Raw genomic sequence first — 19,890 nt, 5'->3', positions numbered from 1 at the left:
TTCTAGAAAGAAATTTATAAATGAGAAGATACTAAACAAGACACTTTCAGATACTGATCAAATAATGTCTGGTATACATGAAAAAAATGTGACGATGCCAAACAGGTTGCCACATACATGAGGCACATTAGTGGTATCCAAAGAAAAAGAGCTGCAGCATGTGGTTATTGTGGCCTCTTATTTCTTTCCCAGCATCCCTGAGTCCGTCTGATGTTTTGATGCCCATCACATGCTAAATACACAGCGTCCACTCTTACATCGCCACAGTATCACTGCAGTATTTCTCACACACTGTGTGGCTCGCATGGTGTTTGTGCACGCTCTGTGTATGCCCTTCTTCTTGACGATCCCTGTGTCTCAGCTTTTCCTATTCAATCAATCTGTTAATCACATTCAAGCAATTTGCTAATTAGCTAATGATGTGGAATAATGAATGCTGCTTTGTGACATTAGTCTGCAGCTGTTGAATTGTCAGCACTACAGAACTAATGAGAACCATATATACAACCTGGGAACTCTTGTTCTCAGAGGAAACAGCTGAGGAACAGATTGTTGGATGTGATGTGATAAAAGGTAATAGGAAAGCTACAAATGCACAGAGTGGCTATGTTCACATTATTGGCTGAAATAACCTGAATTAAAAAAAAACAAACAAACCTAAAAACCTGTCTGACAGAGTGCTGATTTTTATTTATTTATTAAATTTCTCCTGAAAATTATAGTTGGACGACTTGCATATATGACCCTAGATTTGGTTCTCTAAAGATGTGACTGATGGTCCATTTGGAAATTTTTTTTTAATTATTTTTACTTCTTGCACCTCTCACTGTGTCCAACACCTTTCACTGTCTGTACCCCTACCCAGTCAAAAACAGACATGCAGGATGAGAAAGGAGTTAAATGAATTGCAGACCTGCAGAGTCTACTACCCAGTTTGTGAACTCTGACCATAGACTTATATCTTCTGTAAGGGTTCGGTTGAAGTCCTACCGACTGGCATCTCTTGCTGGACTTTAAGATCACACTGTTTTGCAGGAGTTTGCACACAGTCTGGGTTGTGAACTTACCAACATGAACACAAGAAATAACCCGATGTTAGGGAGTGATGAGGTTGTTGAACAGAGGTCTCTGGTGATGTCAGTATGACCTCAAGAGAACCAAGGTCCAAGTCTTCAGGGTCCTGGTGCTTTCAGTCTTACTGTATGGATGTGAGACTTGTGATCAGATCTGGTGACTCACTTTCATACCACGTGTCTCCAGAAAATCTTTGGATATGACTGGAATGAGTTTGTGTCAAATGAGTTATTACTTAGTGTCTCAGATGAAGCGTACTACTTGCACTATGACGGAAAACAGCCATGACGCTACAGAGAGGTGGCGCACTTCCCTGATCCAGAATATAGGTGCTTCAGTGCTGAGAACCTCACTAACCTGAAAAGTCGAAGAGGATGAATTGCCTAGCTGTTGCAGATATTAGGCTAATTTTGAGAGCTGGGAACAGACTGATGGTCTATGTGGTTGGTTTGCTGATCAGGACCCATGGTGGTTTGGTAGTGTGGTGGTTCCAGATCTGACCTGAGGGAATTACTGTAACCAAGAATTACACAGTGTAATAGTGTGAAGATGTGTGAACTGCTAACTGAGCTACAGCTTTGCCATCTTTTGGCCCTTATCGTGTCATCATCTCAAGAAACCTCCGACATCTACAGAGAATCAGTGTCTTTTTTATGATGGATTAAAAAAAATCTAATTCATGGTACTTCAGCTGTTAATGTAAACAGGTTTAAATGTGGACAGAACCCCCCCCCCCCCCTTTTTTTTTTTTCATTTTAATTTATTTTGTTTTTAAATAATGAGTATAAGCCTGTCATGATTTCAGCTGTTATTTGTGTACGTGTATGTATGTGCTGGGGTGTCTTTCCGTTGCGTGGCTTTGGTGCTGCCCCTTGGTTTGTCCATGGCTTTGCTCCGTAGATCCCCGTACCGCAGTCCTCTGTCATGGATGATATAGAGGAGTGGCTCTGTACTGATGTGGTGAGAATTCTTTATCTTTATATCTTTCTCTTCTTTCTCTCTGTCCATCCAGTGGGCTGTTTTTATTTTAATAATGTTTTATTTATTTATCTCATGCAACTGATTTACTTTGGTTTAATTTTTTACTCCCTCTAATTCACTGTAACAGTTTATTTCCACCAGTGACTGATCAATAAAACTTAAGTGTAGGAGTTGCAGTTTGTAACATATTGTTAATTAAATCTCTAAACTAAGATAAACGAAAGCTGCTAATAGGAGTTTATATGAGCCTTTGAGTCACCAGGGCTCCTTGTGCTCACCTATGGAAAAATGCTGTCATATAGGATTTTGTTGCCATTATTTAGAACCTGAATAAAAGCATTTTTCCCGCAAATGTGTTGCGAAGATTGCCTATAATCAGGAACCCAGCCCCTTAAATTTTGGGTAGAAAGTAGTGGAGGTCTGCAAGTTATAAAAACCTTACTTTTTCAATGAAAGATGAGCATTTTGGAGCTTGGCAGAGGTCGGCGCTCTACTGTGGGTTTGGATTTGTCCATTTTGAGGGGTATTTGACAGGCTAAGACGACATCTGCTGCACTAACTGTTACTTTTTTCTGTGAAACTAAGTCCATATTGAACAGTTCCTGCAAATACGTATATATGTGTATTATAACATCTCATTTTTTTCTTATTATTAGAAAGGTGATGGTGCGGAGGAGGGTGTGACCAGTGAAGGTACAGACTCTATCACGATGTGTTACTATCGACAAAAATTCTAATTTAAATAATTGCTGTTAGTCAGTGTCACTAGCAAAATCAGTGATTCCACAGGCACAGAAGGTAGAGTGGCACATTAATTTTATGCACCGCTATGTTTGGAGCTCCTTCTGTTCTGCTTCTTTACAGTATTATGAGCAAACGTTTCATAAAGTTGCTGATACTTCACTTCAACATGCTACACAGTAAATTATTTCATCATTACTGTGGAACCAAGAATGAATTTTAGTGTTGGCTAACATTACAGGCAGTGTTGTCAATTAATATGCAAAAAAAAAATTTTTTTTTACCTACTTTCAGACTGTTTCTATCTACTTGTACAGTTTGACTATGCAACAAGCACAGTAAAATAAAGTGACTTAGAAAATGAAGTTTTACTTGTCTGTTACTTCCTATTAACAGCAAATGTCTCATAACTAAAACATAAACTGAAATTCTGCGTGATTTCACGAAGCTTGCGGAAGGAAAAGGGTAAAAAAAAAAAAAAAAGCCTCAGGCATAAAATAACATATGAGCGGCTTCACTTATACATCCCTTAAAGGGGAGTTTCCACCTTCAACAGTTGTCGGGATCTATAAGTCCAAGTGCCACAAATTGTAGATTGTGATGGTTCTTGGGTAGTTGGTGGTGCCCTGCCTACCATGTAGACCAGGTGATTTCGGTGATTAATATCACTTTGAGCAGATGAAATCAGTTAATCATTGAAATCACCTGGTGGAGTCAGTGGCTGCAAAGAAAACCTGGACCGTCTTGGCCTTCTCTGGAACAAGTTGCCGACCCCTGATGTAGATGCTACAACTGCCACAATGTCATAACTATGAAGTATTGCAAGACACCGCCACAATCTCGAGTAGGCCTGGCTAAACATCAACAAGAATCACCATGAAATATCATTTCAAATTGTTCTGTGAATTGTTCTGTAATTTATGTTTGTAGCATGGGCCAAGCAGAGGGTCACCCCTTTGAGTCTGGTCTGCTTGAGGTTTCTTCCTCAGAGGGAGTTTTTCCTTATACTTACCACTGTTGCTCTGGGGGTTGGTAAGGTTAGACCTTACCTGTGTGAAGTGCTTTGAGGCAACTCTGTTGTGATTTGGTGCTATATAAATGAAAATAAATTGAAATTGAAAAAAATCACAAATACATTATGCTGCAAGTATCACATGCCACTGTGTGCGAAGATGTCGAGAAGATACACAGATTGTGCCTCGCAGGGAAAAGCACATCAGAATGTTCTATATGGGCACAATATATTTTCTTCACAATGACAATGATTATGAATGATGAAGAGTGTTTGCAGTCATGACCTTGACTACGTAATGGCGGGGTCTTGGCTGGTGAACTTCATGTTGCGTTTGTGACAGCACTTTGCTGGTTTGTCACCATTTTTTTCCCTCATGGATCCCCAAGAATACAAGACTCAGCAACATGCTGTCATGAGAATGGCACCCTAGCCATTCTCATTCGCACTTTAATTAAAATCTGCATGGGCCAGTGTGTGCCACATGCAAGTTAAAGCGCATGTTTTTTTTCTCAATTAAAGTGTACCTGCTGTGTATGTCATGCCAGAGCATTGCAGTGATATGACATGCTATCACCTTTTATCATCATTCACTTGAGTATCATGAATGCCACAAATTGCTCTATGAAAATTAATGATGACAACAAACACAGTGCAATGCACCTTACTACACCTTAACTAAAGTGACATGGAATATAAAATGACATGGCTAAAATTCAACATTATTACCCTGCGTACAACGGGTAACTCAGCTTGTGTGTGTGTGTGTGTAGTAGACAAATAATGAATGTTTATGAGTTCAGTGGTTAAAATATTTCATGAGGTGAAAGCTGCAGCGTGACAATGGTATGTTCGTTAAATATTCGTTCCATTGAAAGAATGTAAAAACATTAATTATTTGTTTTATATAATGGTTAAAATAGATCCTTGTCATCTGATATTTTATTAATTTATAAACAACAGAAAAGGGACTTACATTTTGGTGTTCTACTGCTGCTAAAATCCAAATTGTGACGTGTAGTCCGGTGATACAGTGCACTGACTTTGGACTTCCATAATAATAAAAAAAAAGACTTTGTGTAGTTCCTCAGTCTAGCCAAAAATTACATCAGCTTTTCATCTGAACAGTTCTTCATGCATCCAGACGGCTTACGGCGGATTGGATTTTGTGTGTGTGTGTGTGTGTGTGTGTGTGTGTGTGTGTGTGTGTGTGTGTGTACGCACGTGCGCATGTGGGTCATTTACGTGAATGGGGAAGTGTGTCCAAACTTTTCACGGGTACTGTATGCAGCAGGTAAAATAAGTATTGAACACATCACTATTTTTCTCAGTAAACACATTTCTAAAGGTGCTACTGACATGAAATTTTCACCAGATGTTGGTAACAACCCAAGTAATCCATACATACTAAAAAAAAACAAAACCACATCAGTACAGAAATTAAGTTATGTGTAAAAACAGAAACATGAAATGACACAGGGAAAATGTATTGAACACGCTTACTGAAATTTATGTAATACTTTGTACAAAAGGCTTTGTTTGTAATGACAGCTTCAAGACTCCTCGTGTATGGAGAAACTAGCCACATACATTGCTCAGGTGTGATTTTTGGCCCATCTTTCCATACAAAGTCTTTAAATCTTGAAGGTTCTGTGGACCTCTTCTATGAACTCTGATCGTTAGGTCTTTCCATAGATGTTCTGTTGGATTCAAGTCAGGTGATTGGCTCAGACATTCTAGCAGCTTTATTTTCATTGTCTGAAACCAGTTGAGAGTTTCCTTGGCTGTGTGCTTAGTATCATTCTTTTGCTGAAATGTCCACCCTCACTTCATCTTCATCATCCTGGTAGATTTTTATCAAAATATCTCTGTACATTTTTCCATTCATCCTTCAGTCATATGATGTTTGGCAGTGCCGTATGCAGAAAAAACTGTTTCACACCATGATGTTCCCACCTCCAAACTTCACTCTTGGGGTGATGTGCAGTCCCATTTAACTACCAAACATGTTGTGTATTATGACATCCAGAATTAAATTTTGGTCTCATCTGATCAGACTGTATTTTCCCAGTATTTCACAGGCTTCTCTAAATGTTGTTCAGCAAACTTTGAACAACCTTCAACATGCTTTTTCTTCAGCAATGGAGTCTTACGTGGTGAATGTGCATACAGGCTAAGACTAAAAGTAAGTCCCTTCGGCTGCTCCTTTGTTTGCACTTGGGGTCTCCACAGCAAATCCAATGTGGATCTGCATGTTGAATTGGCACAGGTTTTATGCCGGATGCCCTTCCTGACGCAACTCCACATTACATGGAGAAATGTGGCAGGGGTGGGATTTGAACCCGGAGCCTTCTGAACTGAAACCAAGCGCATTAACCACTTGGCCACCACCCCTGCTTGCATACAGGCTAAGACTGTTCATGTTATATAGTGAAAAAATAACATTTGTGAGAGACTCCGGGCCACATGTTTGTGTTACGCTTGGGGTTTAACAGGTGCAGACCAAATTTGAACACAGTCAGATAAGCTTTAGAGGTCTCTCAGAGTGACACATTTTCCTCTCCTTCTGCTGGCAAGGTAACGCCACCCTAATGGGAGAAGACTGGTGCCATTATTTTTCTTTTATAGGTACATGTGATGGCTTCTAATTGCAAAAAGTGGTGGTTGATTTGTCACCCAGAGGAGAACATTACTGGAATTACTGGGTTGCTACATTGCTTGTTTGGGGAAAAATTGTTGCTTTGTGGGGGATCCCTAAACAATGTCTGATTACAATAAAGTGTGGCACAGACCTTTTATTAGTGGAACAAGAACAACATTTGACCCAAAAGATTTTGTAATATTTGACATTTTGAACAGGTCTAATACAGGCCATGGCGGCTGAGTGCATTACCTAATTTTCTTTGAAACAGTTGTTCACATGCTTTCTACAAGTGGTCCTTGGCTCTCGGACAACTCTTTCCTCCTTTGTCAGAAATCTTGTGAGGTCACCTGGTCGTGGCCGGTTTATAGTGAAATGATGTTCTTTCCACTTCCAGATTATGGCCTCAACAGTGCCTACTGGAACATCCAGAAGTTTAAAAATCCTTCTGTAGCTAATGCCATCAGTATGTTTTGCAACAATAAGGTTGCGAAGATCGTGTGAGAGCTCTTTGCATTTACCCACCATGAAAGGTTTCTTGTGTGACACACTGGTAATGACACACCTTTTTACAGGCCATCATTTGGGACTGAACCAGCTAATATGAATTTGCACTGACAACGGGCAGGATTGCTTTCAGCTGGTGGTCTTGTTTTCTGTGTCTTTTTGCACCTCCCTTTCTTCAGCTGTTCAAAACTTTTTTCCTGTGTCAATTCACATTATTACACATAACTTTATTTTCTGTGCTTATTTGTTTTGTTTTTTTTGTACATGTGGATTACTTACAAATTACAAATTTCATGTCAGTAGCATCTTTAGAAATATATTTCCTGAGGAAAAACTGACGTGTTAAATGCTTATTTTACCCGCTGTATAACTCAGTTTAAGATGTTTTAAACCATAAAGATATGCATGATTCTCCCTGCCACATAGTCACATCAGAGCACTGTTATTGTTTGCCTTATTTTGAAGAGAGTTGCATTAGTTGTACTTCTACTTGCACAGTAACTGGTGCAGCCAGCATTAACAATACATCAAATAAGTGTAAACCAGACTGGACCAACTAAGTAAGGAATATTAAATACATACCTTGCAACACAATTACATTCCACTCATTTTACTTCTCCTTAGTGGCACGCGGCACGCAGTTTGTCTGTATGTGGCCCTGCGCTGGACTGGTGTCCTGACTAGAGTGAACCCCACCTTTTGAGTGAACCCCACCTTTCACCCTTTGGCTACTGGCATAAGCCCCACCCCTCCCCCTCCGCCCATGGCCATTGATTGGAGTAAGCGGGTATAGAAAATAATGAATAAAAGAATGAAGTGGCAAACAGCAACCATGGAAAGTATCGTCCTGCTATCTAATGCTGCTTCTGGCTTCACAGGACTTTGTATACTTTGTTCCACAAGTTTGACATGACAGTCATTAAACTTCCAATTGCTATTGTCACCATTCTGTTTCTTGATTCTTTCATTTGTCCAGCCACAGTCAATAAGACGGTAAGCATAGACATTGCTAACAATGATGAGTGATAACTGCTTCAAATTCCTGTGTCCGCACCACAGCTGTCCCGTTGAGATAACTTGATATTCCACAAAACCTGAATACAAGCTTGCATGCATACAAGCCTGAATGGTCTTACGCTTGCAAAACTGGATAAATTTGTGCAGTTTTCTCATAGACACGTTGAAATAAAATGAAGATGGGACTAGAAATTGAGCTGACTAGGGAGGGGGGAACGAATTTTGATGAAGCAGTGCATTCTCGGTTGATCCCCCCCCCCCCCCCATGTATGCAGGAGGGAGAAGGAGGGGTGTGGTTGTTTTGATTGACAGGTAGTGTGTGTTGCTGTGAGTAGATACCGCGAGCTATGGGTGATAGTTGTTGTCTTTTCTGAGTGTTATAATTACAAATATCTGTAATTATATCGCTTGCAGCCCATATTTTTCAGTACTGGAAATACCCTTCAGATATGAAGAATGATCCCAAACTATTTCACACAGTGAATTAGGCAGCACTGTCTCGTTTGCGGGTGGGCGCTAAAGGGGTAAAATATGATGCATATGACATAATTTCTCTATTTCCAGGGTACAAACCACGGCATTTTCAATGGAGTTTTGGGCAAATTACACACAAAGTGAAAATGCAAAGAAAAGGTGACGATGCGGTGGGAAAATGGACGTGTTGTGGTTTGCGTACAAATGTGTAGAGGCGGTTTTGCAGGCGAGAGAATGGAGCTACTCTGGTTAGCTGTGTAGAATAACACTTACCGACACGACGTCTCCCACCTCCTCGCCTTTTCTTCTCCACCAGGAACCGGAAAAAAAAAACAAAAAACCTTTTTGACTGCTTCGATGATTGTAGTGGAAAACAAACCCGTATACCATTTATCCGTGTGAAGTGTGTGTACAATAGTGTTCAGAATCATAGTAGTACTATATGACTAAAAAGATTAATCCAGGTTTTGAGTATTTTTGTTATTATTACATGGGAAACAAGGTACCAATAGATTCAGTAGATTCTCACAAATCCAACAAGACCAAGCATTCATGGTATGCACACTCTTAAGGCTATGAAATTGGGCTACTAGTAAAAAAAAAAAAGTAGAAAAGGGGGTGTTCACAATAATAGTAGCATCTGGTGTTGATGCTACAAACTCAAAACTATTATGTTCAAACTGCTTTTTTAGCAATCCTGTGAATCACTAAACTAGTATTTAGTTGTATAACCACAGTTTTTCATGATTTCTTCACATCTGCGAGGCATTAATTTTGTTGGTTTGGAACCAAGATTTTGCTTGTTTGCTTGGGGTCATTGTCTTGTTGAAACACCCATTTCAAGGGCATGTCCTCTTCAGCATAAGGCAACATGACCTCTTCAAGTGTTTTGACGTATCCAAACTGATCCATGATACCTGGTATGTGATATATAGGCCCAACACCATAGTAGGAGAAACATGCCCATATCATGATGCTTGCACCACCATGCTTCACTGTCTTCACTATGAACTGTGGCTTGAATTTAATTCAGAGTTTGGGGGTCGTCTCACAAACTGTCTGCGGCCCTTGGACCCAAAAAGAACAATTTTACTCTCATCAGTCCACAAAATATTCCTTCATTTCTCTTTAGGCCAGTTGATGTGTTCTTTGGCAAATTGTAACCTCTTCTGCACATGTCTTTTATTTAACAAAGGGACTTTGCAGGGGATTCTTCCAAATAAATTAGCTTCATACAGGCGTCTTCTAAGTGTCACAGCACTTACAGGTAACTCCAGACTGTCTTTGATCATCCTGGACCTGATCAGTGGGTGAGCCTTTGCCATTCTGGTTATTCTTCAATCTATTTTGATGGTTGTTTTCTGTTTTCTTCCACATGTGTCTGTTTTTTTTTTTTTTGTCTATTTTAAAGCATTGGAGATCATTGTAGATGAACAGCCTATAAGTTTTTGCACCTGCGTATACGTTTTCCCCTCTCCAATCAACTTTTTAATCAAACTACGCTGTTCTTCTGAACAATGTCTTGAACATCCCATTTTCCTCAGGCTTTCAAAGAGAAAAGCATGTTCAACAGGTGCTGGCTTCATCCTTAAATAGGGGACACCTGATTCACACCTGTTTGTTTCACAAAATTGATGAACTCACTGACTGAATGCCACACTGCTATTATTGTGAACACCCCCTTTTCTACTTTTTTTTTTTTATTTTTTTTTACTAATAGCCCAATTTCATAGCCTTAAGAGTGTGCATATCATGAATGCTTGGTCTTGTTGGATTTGTGACAATCTACTGAATCTACTGGTACCTTGTTTCCCATGTAACAATAAGAAATATACTCAAAACCTCGATTAATCTTTTTAGTCACATAGTACTACTATTATTCTGAACACTACTGTATATACTCATATTGTGTATATATATTAAATGGAGGTCCCTATAAGTGGTCAGATCCTACAATGTCACAGAGGGTTCAAACCAGACTACAGTCTCCTATTAGACACTATCACTAGTAGCAGATTAGCATTTGGTATCAGCTAATTTCCAGAGTTTTCTCATTAGAATCTGTGCCAGAAGAGAAGAAACAGTGTTCTTACTGCAGATGTGGGTAGTCATTTTTTCTCCATGTTTTATGTATATACTACTACTAAACCATCATGTCTGTATGTGTCACAGACAAATTAACTTGTCTTTTTCAGAGTTTGACAAATTCCTGGAGGAGCGTGCAAAAGCAGCAGACTCTCTTCCACCTCCCCCTGGAGATAACCCAGCTCACCCTGCCCGTGCACCTAGTGGCTCCCACAAGAAGGCTGAGCGGACAGAAGATGCCCTCTTTGCCTTGTAGACTCTGATCAGAGAACCTTGACCTCTCGCTAGAATGTCTGGAGGTCCTGGCCCGTCATGACTCTTCTGAAACTGTCCCTCCTGTCCCATTTCGTTACTGGCTGGCAGTAACGTAGCAAACCGTCTCACCTGCTTCTTCTTCTTTTGTCACTGTTCTTCTAAAGCACATTCCCCCAGTATGTTACTGCACACTAATGTGTTGTGTTTAATGATATATGGATGTATTAAACTGGCAATGTGGGATGTATTTGTAACCAAAGGATGACAACCTTACTTTTTTGACAGGGTTTTAAAAATCTACAATTGCATTACTGGAAAAGGTTGATGATGAAAGTTATTACTGCAGGCACATATACCCGGTCAGTATGAAAGCATTAAATTAGCATTACAGCCTACTGTGTTATCTGCTACTTTCAGCTAATTGTTATTTTATGCATTAATTGTATGAATGGTCTATTCCGTATTAGTGCAGTAATTATGGCCAATTTATACATTTTATTTCATGCAAAGAATAAAATCTTACTTTGTTAGAAATTTAATATTGAATATAATATGTGGAATGAATAATATGTCTATAGTGATGTGTTAGAATTGTCTGGCTAAATAAGCTAGCCAGAATCAGTAGATTTGCGCCCCCCCCCAGGATGTCCGTTAATCAAAGGGAAAAAACAAAAGGAGAGAAAATTACTGGTTACAAATCGGGAAGGTCTGTGTCCATTAATCTCCCCTCCTTTTTTCAGTCCATTGAAAACTACAACCAAAAATAATAATAAAAAAAAAAGTTTGAAAAGTTGCAAACATGTTCAGCCATTCCAAAGATTTTTTTTTTCCGGATTTAAGTACCAACATGCACGCAATTGTGCCAGTTGAAAAAGCATCATTTGTCATAATTTCATTTTGGAAAGATGTTCTGTTCATTGTGCATTCCCTGTTATATTAGTGATAGTGCACTTTGTCGCAAAAACAAACCTTTATATTGTCCTTTGTCTTTTCAAGATGGCTACTATTTTTATAAGGGATGGGAAAAGGTCTTTAGATTGACTTCATTTTGCACATAACTTTTGTAACTCTTTCATTCCAACACCTGTCCATTAAATACACACAGATGGGCTCTGACAAGTTGTGACGACAAAATATTTCAGTGCAGTTAAGCAGTTACATGTATATGCAAGTAACAATATCACAGTGGGCAAAACTGTTAATTCAGAGTCCAATCAACATCAACCATTGCTGTCAACTCACTATTAAACAAAGGTCGAAAGTGAAAGTTTTCATTGACATCACTATATAACCGCAATGCGACGTCAGTGACTCACATCCCCTAACCAAAAGAGTGTTTTTTTGGGGGGGTTTCCAGTCTGACAGGGATTTGAGCCAAAGACCTTCTGGTCACAAGCACAAACCCCAGCTTTTCAACCAGTGATTTGTGTTACTCATGTAACCCATATACTTTTCTGTATATTTGTTGGTATATGTCAAGTTTTTGGTATACTTGCCAGTCAAAACTAAGTATACTTTAAGTATATATTTGATAAGTAAACTGAATTAAAATAAATGTATCCAAGTTTATGAGCAGTACACCTCTTTTAAACTAAAAAATGAGTAGGCTTTCAGTTTTCTTATGTACTTAACAGATTATACTTAAAGTATGCTTAGGTTATACTGACAAGTATACAACAAAAAGAAAGTATACTTCATGTATGCTGACAAAAATACAGAAAAGTCAGTATAATTGTATAGTGACAATTATTCAGGATAAGAAGTGTCTTCAGGTAACAAATCAGTGGTGAAAAAGTGGGACATGTGGGGATAGGGAGATGCAGTTGAGACCAGAAGGCCACTGAATCAGATTCCCATCAATCAATCAGTTCTTTGTTGTTGTTGTAGGGGGAGGGAGTAGTCAATAATTGAAGTTGCACCATGATGTTGATTCAATGTCATACATTGACATCAATGAAAACTTTAATTTTTATGTTTTGACAATAATTGTTGATATTGATTTAACATTAAATTGATACTAATTGCCCACTGGGGTGGCACTTAAATTACTATGAGCACATCTTACCACAGGCAAGCTAATCAGCAACAAGATGCTCTACTTTAAAGGATGTTTTCATGTGTACGTATTTCTTGAAATACTATAAAATATGTATTCTGTATACCTCACAATTCATCAAACTTAATTTCTGTATCTGATTATTGGCTATTGATGATATCCAGAAGGCACAATTTTTTTTATGTATTATTAAGTACCCCATTATATTTTTGTATTTCATCTTAAATCTTCCCTTGAGAAGACAAGCTCAATTTGTGTGAGCTCTTAAAGTATTTTTATTTGTGGTTCATCATTTATGAATTAAGATTGTGGCAAAGTATCTTAAAGTGGAGTTCATCTTTGGTTTCTTCAGATTACACTTTGGTGAAAACAGTAGAATGTTCTGTTCCTGTTCTTGATGCCCTCTAGATTATTTCCTTTTAGTCTTTTAAAGACCAAACACCAACTGGCATTAGTGAATTGGAATTTTCTTATGTCGTATGATGCAAACTTATTGTCAGTATAGGCCATCACATGGAAAGTATTCATGATTTGTTGACCTTAACATATTTATAGTGTTAACATTAAGAATTTCTGTAAGTAATAATTCACTATTTAATTGTATTTTAATGGAGAAAATGTATTAATTAGCCCTAACGGTATTTAGCGCTGTATGGTTACAGGATAACGTGTATTTCAGGTAACTGGTAACAGATTTACAATCAGCAACCCACTTTGGAAACATATTAATGAAAGGGACACTACACTCAGTTTCTGTTTGTGACTTATCTCTGGGTCTATAACGGCGTGTGTTGTTACTTGTGTTTATGTAACTCAAAGCTAGCCATGTCCAAGCTGTTTCAGAAAGTGAATATAGTCCATGGGCCAAGCAGGTTTTCGGTACCACTTAATGGCGAAAAAACAACACTTAGAATCCAGCCTCATTGTATCATGGCCTACACAAAAATGTATGATAGCCATCCCAGGGTGGTAGCTGTAGCCAGGTAGGGATCAATGAAGAGTTGAAAACTATATCACATTACTTGTCTGATAATAACGATTCCAAAAAAGGTATGGTTTGGACTATCTATGATGGAATGTTCTGGAGTTATGGGGTCAAAACAGCAAAAATGGTGACAAAGGTCAATTTCAGTTTATACAGTGGTCAAATATTAAAGCTGACCATCTGTCATGCTTCATTACCATGATACAGGGTAACATGTCACATGTCATAGAATTCAATGGATATTGGCCTTGTTTGACCTTTACTTTGGAGACAAAGCATTCACCACAGTCAAATCTATTCCATTTATTGATCCTTTTATTTCAACCAATAATTTGCATCATTTTTTGCTGCAATTGGAGCAACTTTAACTTTTGACAAATAATGTGATATACTTTTGAACATGATTGGAGCATTTATTAAGTTTGACCTCTGTGTAATTCTTTATTGACCCGTACCTGGCTACAGCTACCACCCTGGGATGGCTATCATACATTTTTGTGTAGGCCATGATACACTGAGGTTGGATTCTAAGTATCATTTCGTCCCCTTAAGTGGTACCAATTAGGTCAAAATTCATGACTGGTTCATGGACTAATACATACGAGGCAGTGTTTTGATGGTAACACTGTGTATGTGGAAGAAAGGCTTGTTTTCTTTTTGTGCCCTATGTCTGTTACCAAGGCTCAGATTGCTCTGTGGCTTAATGCACGTATGTAACTGTCCAATAAAACACTAGCAGTTTGTGACCTCTACCTCATGACTGTTGGTGCTTATTGAAGGTTGTGTACAAGTCTCGTGGTTAATACTTGCATATGCTGATGCAACACTTAGCCTGGAATTCAATGTGTCACATGACACCCCCCCCCCCCAAGTACCAAGTATGGTGGATAATGGACCATCTGTTTTGCATTAACAGATGTCAACATATCTAGGAAAACAATTCCTTTGTTCAGAAGCTTTTTATTGTAAAGTATATAGTGTAACACATTAGATCTCGTAGCTGCACCAAATCATACCTAGTCTCTTTAAAAAGGTTTTCTATTACTGACAATGAAATGCACCTTTTAAAATATTAATGTATACAAACATCAACAATATCTTTTTATGCCAAGATCATGTACATTTATGATGAAATTAGTGTAGTTTTTATTAATTTTGTCTTGGTTTTTAAATAAGATTTATGCATTTTAGAAATCGATGACCCTATTCTCTCTCGACTATCCCTCACAATCAAAGATGAGTCTTCCCTTAAGATTACAAAAATAGACTTGATCTTTTACAAAAAAGGCATTCTCCAAGATGTCTATCAAAATCCCATATACAACCCAAATTCCAATTAAGCTTGGATGTTGTGTGAAATGTAAATAAAAACAATACAGTGATTTGCAAATCCTCTTCAACCTATATTCAACTGAATACACCACAAAGACAAAGTATTTAATGTTCAAACTGATAAACTTTTTTGTTTTTGTGCAAATATTTGCTCATTTTGAAATGGATGCCTGCATTCCTGCAATACATTTCAAAAGTGCTGGGACAGGGGCAACAAAAGACTTGGAAAGTTGATGAATGATGAATGAAGGTTAATTGGAGACAGGTGAGTGTCATGATTGGGTAAAAAAGGAGCATCCCCAAAACGCTCAGCTGTTCACAGGCAAAGATGGAGCAAGGATCACCACTTTGTGAACAACGGTGTGAAAAAATAGTCCCAACAGTTTAAGAACAGTTTCTCAACATTCAACTGTAAGGAATTTAGGGATTCCATCATCTACAGTCCATAATAAGAAAATTCAGAGAATCTGGAGAACTTTCTGCACGTAAGCGGCAAGGCTGAAAACCAACATGGAATGCCCGTGGCCTTCGATCTTTCAGGCAGCACTGAATTAAAAACCGACATTATTGTGTAAAGGATCTTACCGTGTGGGATCAGGAACACTTCAGGAAACTATTCTCAGTTAACACAGTTCGCCGCTACATCTACAAGTGCAAGTTAAAACTACCAAGCAAAGTGAAAGCCATACATCGTCAACATCCAGAAATGCCACCGGCTTCTCTGGGCCCGAGCTCATTTGAAATGGACAGACACAAAGTGGAAAAGTGTGCTGTGGTCTGACTAGTCCACATTTCACAATTTTTTGGGAAATCATGGACATTGTGTCCTCTGGACAAAAGAGGAAAAAGACCATCCAGATTGTTACCTGCGCAAAGTTCAAAAGCCAGCATCTGTGATGGTATGGGGGGTGTGTTAGTGCCCATGGCATGGGCAACTTCCACATCTGTGATAGCACCATCAGTGCTGAAAGGTACATCCAGGTTCTGGAGCAACACATGCTGCCATCCAAGCAAGGTCTTTTTCAGGGACGTCCCTGCTTATTTCAGCAAGACAATGGCAAGCCACATTCTGCATGTGTTACAACAGCGTGGCTTTGTAGTAAAAGTGTGTGGGTACGAGGTATCTTATAAAACTAACTGGCAGTTTTATAAAAGTTTTATAAAAAAAAAAAACTATGGATTTGATTGACATGCGATTACACCAATCATGCTTGAACCCTCGTGCGCATGTGTGAGTTTTTTCACGCGTGTCGGTGATGTCATTTCCCTGTGGGCAGGCCTTGAGTGAGATGTGGTCCCGCCCTCTCGGCTGAATTTCTTTGTTTCACACGCTGCTCCAGACGACGCGTTGCTTTATCAAAAATTTTCTGGATCTGTGAGGACTATTCGAGAAATTAAGCTGGTTTTCGGTGAAAAGTTTAACGGCTGATGAGAGATTATGGGGTGTTTCTGTCGGTGTAAGGACTTCCCACGGACCGGGACATCCTGCAGCGCTTCCAGGCGCCGTCGTCGGCCTGTTTCGACCTGAAAACATCCTAATTTAAGGCTTAATTCACCCAGGACGTCGTGAGAGAACAGAGGATTCAGAAGAGGCCGGCATGAGGACTTTATGAGGACATTCCACTGTTTAAGAACATTTTTTAATGAAAGACGTGCTCGCAAATTCGCCGAGTCGTCACGGAAACGACTCGGCGAATCTGTGTGCGCCGCGACAGGAAAAACACCTCTGTGTTGAAAACCATTTGTAAAATTCAGGCGGCTTTTGATGGCTTTCAACAAGTGAGTAACTGAGAAATTGTTTAACAGCTTGGGCATGTTCCAACTTGCCCGTTAAGGTTTCCAACGGAGGTGTTTTTCCTGTCGCGACCCCCCGCGGTCGGGTCCGGCCCGACATGCGACTCTGCCCGCACATTCTTTCATTACAAAATGTCCGTTAACAATGGAATGTCCGAATAAACTCCTCATGCCGACTTCTTCTGAAAGTTCTCTGTTCTCTGACGACTTACTGGGTTATCAGAGCCTGAAATGTGGAAGTTTTCAACTTGAAACGGCGAGACGCTGCCGCCTCGAAGCGCAGATCGCCGTCAGGCGCCGTGGGCCGTCCTTAAAGCGACAGTTACAGACCAAAATCTCACATCAGCCATTAAAATTTTTACCGAAAACCAGCTGAATTTATCGAATGGTGTCCACTCAGTTGTGCCTTACAGTTTTGAAAAAATTTTGATCAAACAAAGCAGCAGTCTGAGCCATTCCTAAACAATGAAAAAAATCGACGAGAGGGTGGGCGACTCCTCACTCAAAGACTGCCCACAGGCGAATGACGTAACCGACAGGCGTGAAAAAACTCTCGCATGCCCACGAGGGTTCAAGCATGTCTGATGTAATCACATGTGATTCAAATCCATATGGTTTTTGAAAAAAATAAGGTTGGATACTTTTCTAATAGACCTCGTATATACGTGTGTATATATATATATATATATATATATATATATATATATATATATATATATATACGAGGTCTGTCAATAAAGTATAGGTCCTTTTTATTTTTTTCAAAATCTATATGGATTTCATTCATATGTTTTTACGTCAGACATGCTTGAACCCTCGTGCACATGCGTGAGTTTTTCCACGCCTGTCGGTGACGTCATTCGCCTGTGAGCACTCCTTGTGGGAGGAGTCGTCCAGCCCCTCGTCGGAATTCCTTTGTCTGAGAAGTTGCTGAGAGACTGGCGCTTTGTTTGATCAAAATTTTTTTCTAAACCTGTGAGACACATCGAAGTGGACACGGTTCGAAAAATTAAGCTGGTTTTCGGTGAAAATTTTAACGGCTGATGAGAGATTTTGAGGTGATACTGTCGCTTTAAGGACTTCCCACGGAGCGAGACATCGTGCAGCACTCCCAGGCGCCGTCGTCAGCCTGTTTCAAGCTGAAAACCTCCACATTTCAGGCTCTATTGATCCAGGACGTCGTGAGAGAACAGAGAAGTTTCAGAAGAAGTCGGTTTCAGCATTTTATCCGGATATTCCACTGTTAAAGGAGATTTTTTTTTAATGAAAGACGTGCGGGCGGATTGCAGCGTCAGCTCGCAGCTACTGCGACGCTCCACCACAGGAAAAACACCTCCGTTGGAAGCCTTAAGGACAAGTTGGAACATGTCCAGCTGTTAAACAATTTCTCATATACTCACTCCACTGAAAGCCATCAAAAGCCGCCTGGATTTTACAAATCCAGGCTGCGTCCCGACGCGCGGACCCGTCCGCACGTCTTTCATTAAAAAAATCTCCTTTAACAGTGGAATATCCGGATAAAATGCTGAAACCGACTTCTTCTGAAACTTCTCTGTTCTCTCACGACGTCCTGGATCAATAGAGCCTGAAATGTGGAGGTTTTCAGCTTGAAACAGGCTGACGACAGCGCCTGGGACCGCTGCGCGACGTCTCACTCCGTGGGAAGTCCTTAAAGCGACAGTATCACCTCAAAATCTCTCATCAGCCATTAAAATTTTCACTGAAAACCAGCTTAATTTTTCGAACTGTGTCCACTTCGATGTGTCTCACAGGTTTAGAAAAAATTTTGATCAAACTAAGCGCCAGTCTCTCAGCAAGTTCTCAGACAAAGGAATTCCGATGAGGGGCTGGACGACTCCTCCCACAAGGAGTGCTCACAGGCGAATGACGTCACCGACAGGCGTGGAAAAACACGCATGCGCACGAGGGTTCAAGCATGTCTGACGTAAAAACATATGAATGAAATCCATATAGTTTTTGAAAAAAATAAAAAGGACCTATACTTTATTGACAGCCCTCGTATATTAATTCAATAAATCCAAATGGAGCAGCTTGGATACACTTTTATTTCTCTGAGGAACTCAAAGACTAATATATATATATATATATATATATATATATATATTCTTTGGCAGCTTTTACAGAAATAACTTTGTCACTTCTTTTCGTTGCTCGCTTGTCATTACTGACAGGATTCCATGAACTATTGTTGCATATGTGCTGACAAGCTTTTTAAATATTACTACACTGCACTACTCATGGTCACAACAACATTGCTGTTTTACTCACAGTCACTGTAGCATTTACCCAGCACACTTCTGCGGGATGCTTTCTTTGTAGCAATCTCACCAATTTATAATTTAATTAATTTAATAAGTACTGGTGTTTGTGAAAATTATATTTCATATAGGTGTCTTTAGACGTACACTTTACTCAACTAAATACAAATATGCTCATACAGTGCACGCATACTTTTTGTGTGAAATATATTATTTTATTTATTTAATTTTACATTTAGGTTGCTTTATCCTTTTCTAAAGTAAACATATAGTTTATTTGCCTGCTGCCTCTACATTCGAGGACAGAAACACATGATGTAATCGCTGGAGCCAGAGGTGTGACGTCAGATCACCCCACTCGGTTTCTGAGGTTCTCATTGGAGGATTTTACTGGTTCTACGGGAGGAGCCTTTGCTTCAAGTCAACCAGGCTTGGTTTTATTAGCCCAACCTACTTTGATGTGATTGGCCGTAGTGGACCAGCCCATAATACACGCAGCCATGCTCACTCACTCACTCAACGCTTCCCCCCTCAAATAAACAGTACAGCGACAATATGAAATAGATTTAATCAATGGTAGTTGGTTCATTTCACTTCTAAAATAGACCCAGGCGTTGTGGAATAATAGACCACTATTTTTCAATATGCACACTGTCA

The 19,890-nt window shown here is 39.4% G+C and overlaps 1 protein-coding gene across 3 annotated transcripts in view; it reads left to right on the top strand.

The window, feature by feature from the left end:
* The window catches only part of LOC117527256 (TOM1-like protein 2), a 77,294-nt gene extending 62,675 nt beyond the window's left edge, over positions 1 to 14,619 (top strand). For 2 of the 3 annotated variants that reach the window (XM_034189494.1, XM_034189492.1), the window contains 4 exons: positions 1,975 to 2,034; positions 2,712 to 2,748; positions 10,643 to 13,698; positions 14,438 to 14,619. In XM_034189494.1, coding sequence (XP_034045385.1) covers positions 1,975 to 2,034; positions 2,712 to 2,748; positions 10,643 to 10,788 — 243 coding nt within the window. In that variant the 3' untranslated portion in view covers positions 10,789 to 13,698; positions 14,438 to 14,619. The remainder of the gene's footprint in view (positions 1 to 1,974; positions 2,035 to 2,711; positions 2,749 to 10,642; positions 13,699 to 14,437) is intronic. The other variant, XM_034189495.1, reaches the window with a different exon arrangement.
* Positions 14,620 to 19,890: the final 5,271 nt, after the last annotated feature.

The sequence above is a fragment of the Thalassophryne amazonica genome, chromosome 16 (genome assembly GCF_902500255.1).
Source record: "Thalassophryne amazonica chromosome 16, fThaAma1.1, whole genome shotgun sequence".
Classification (NCBI taxonomy): Eukaryota; Metazoa; Chordata; class Actinopteri; order Batrachoidiformes; family Batrachoididae; genus Thalassophryne; species Thalassophryne amazonica.
The sequence above is the reverse complement of the archived record's forward strand: the minus strand, read 5'-3'. Positions and strand labels throughout refer to the sequence as shown.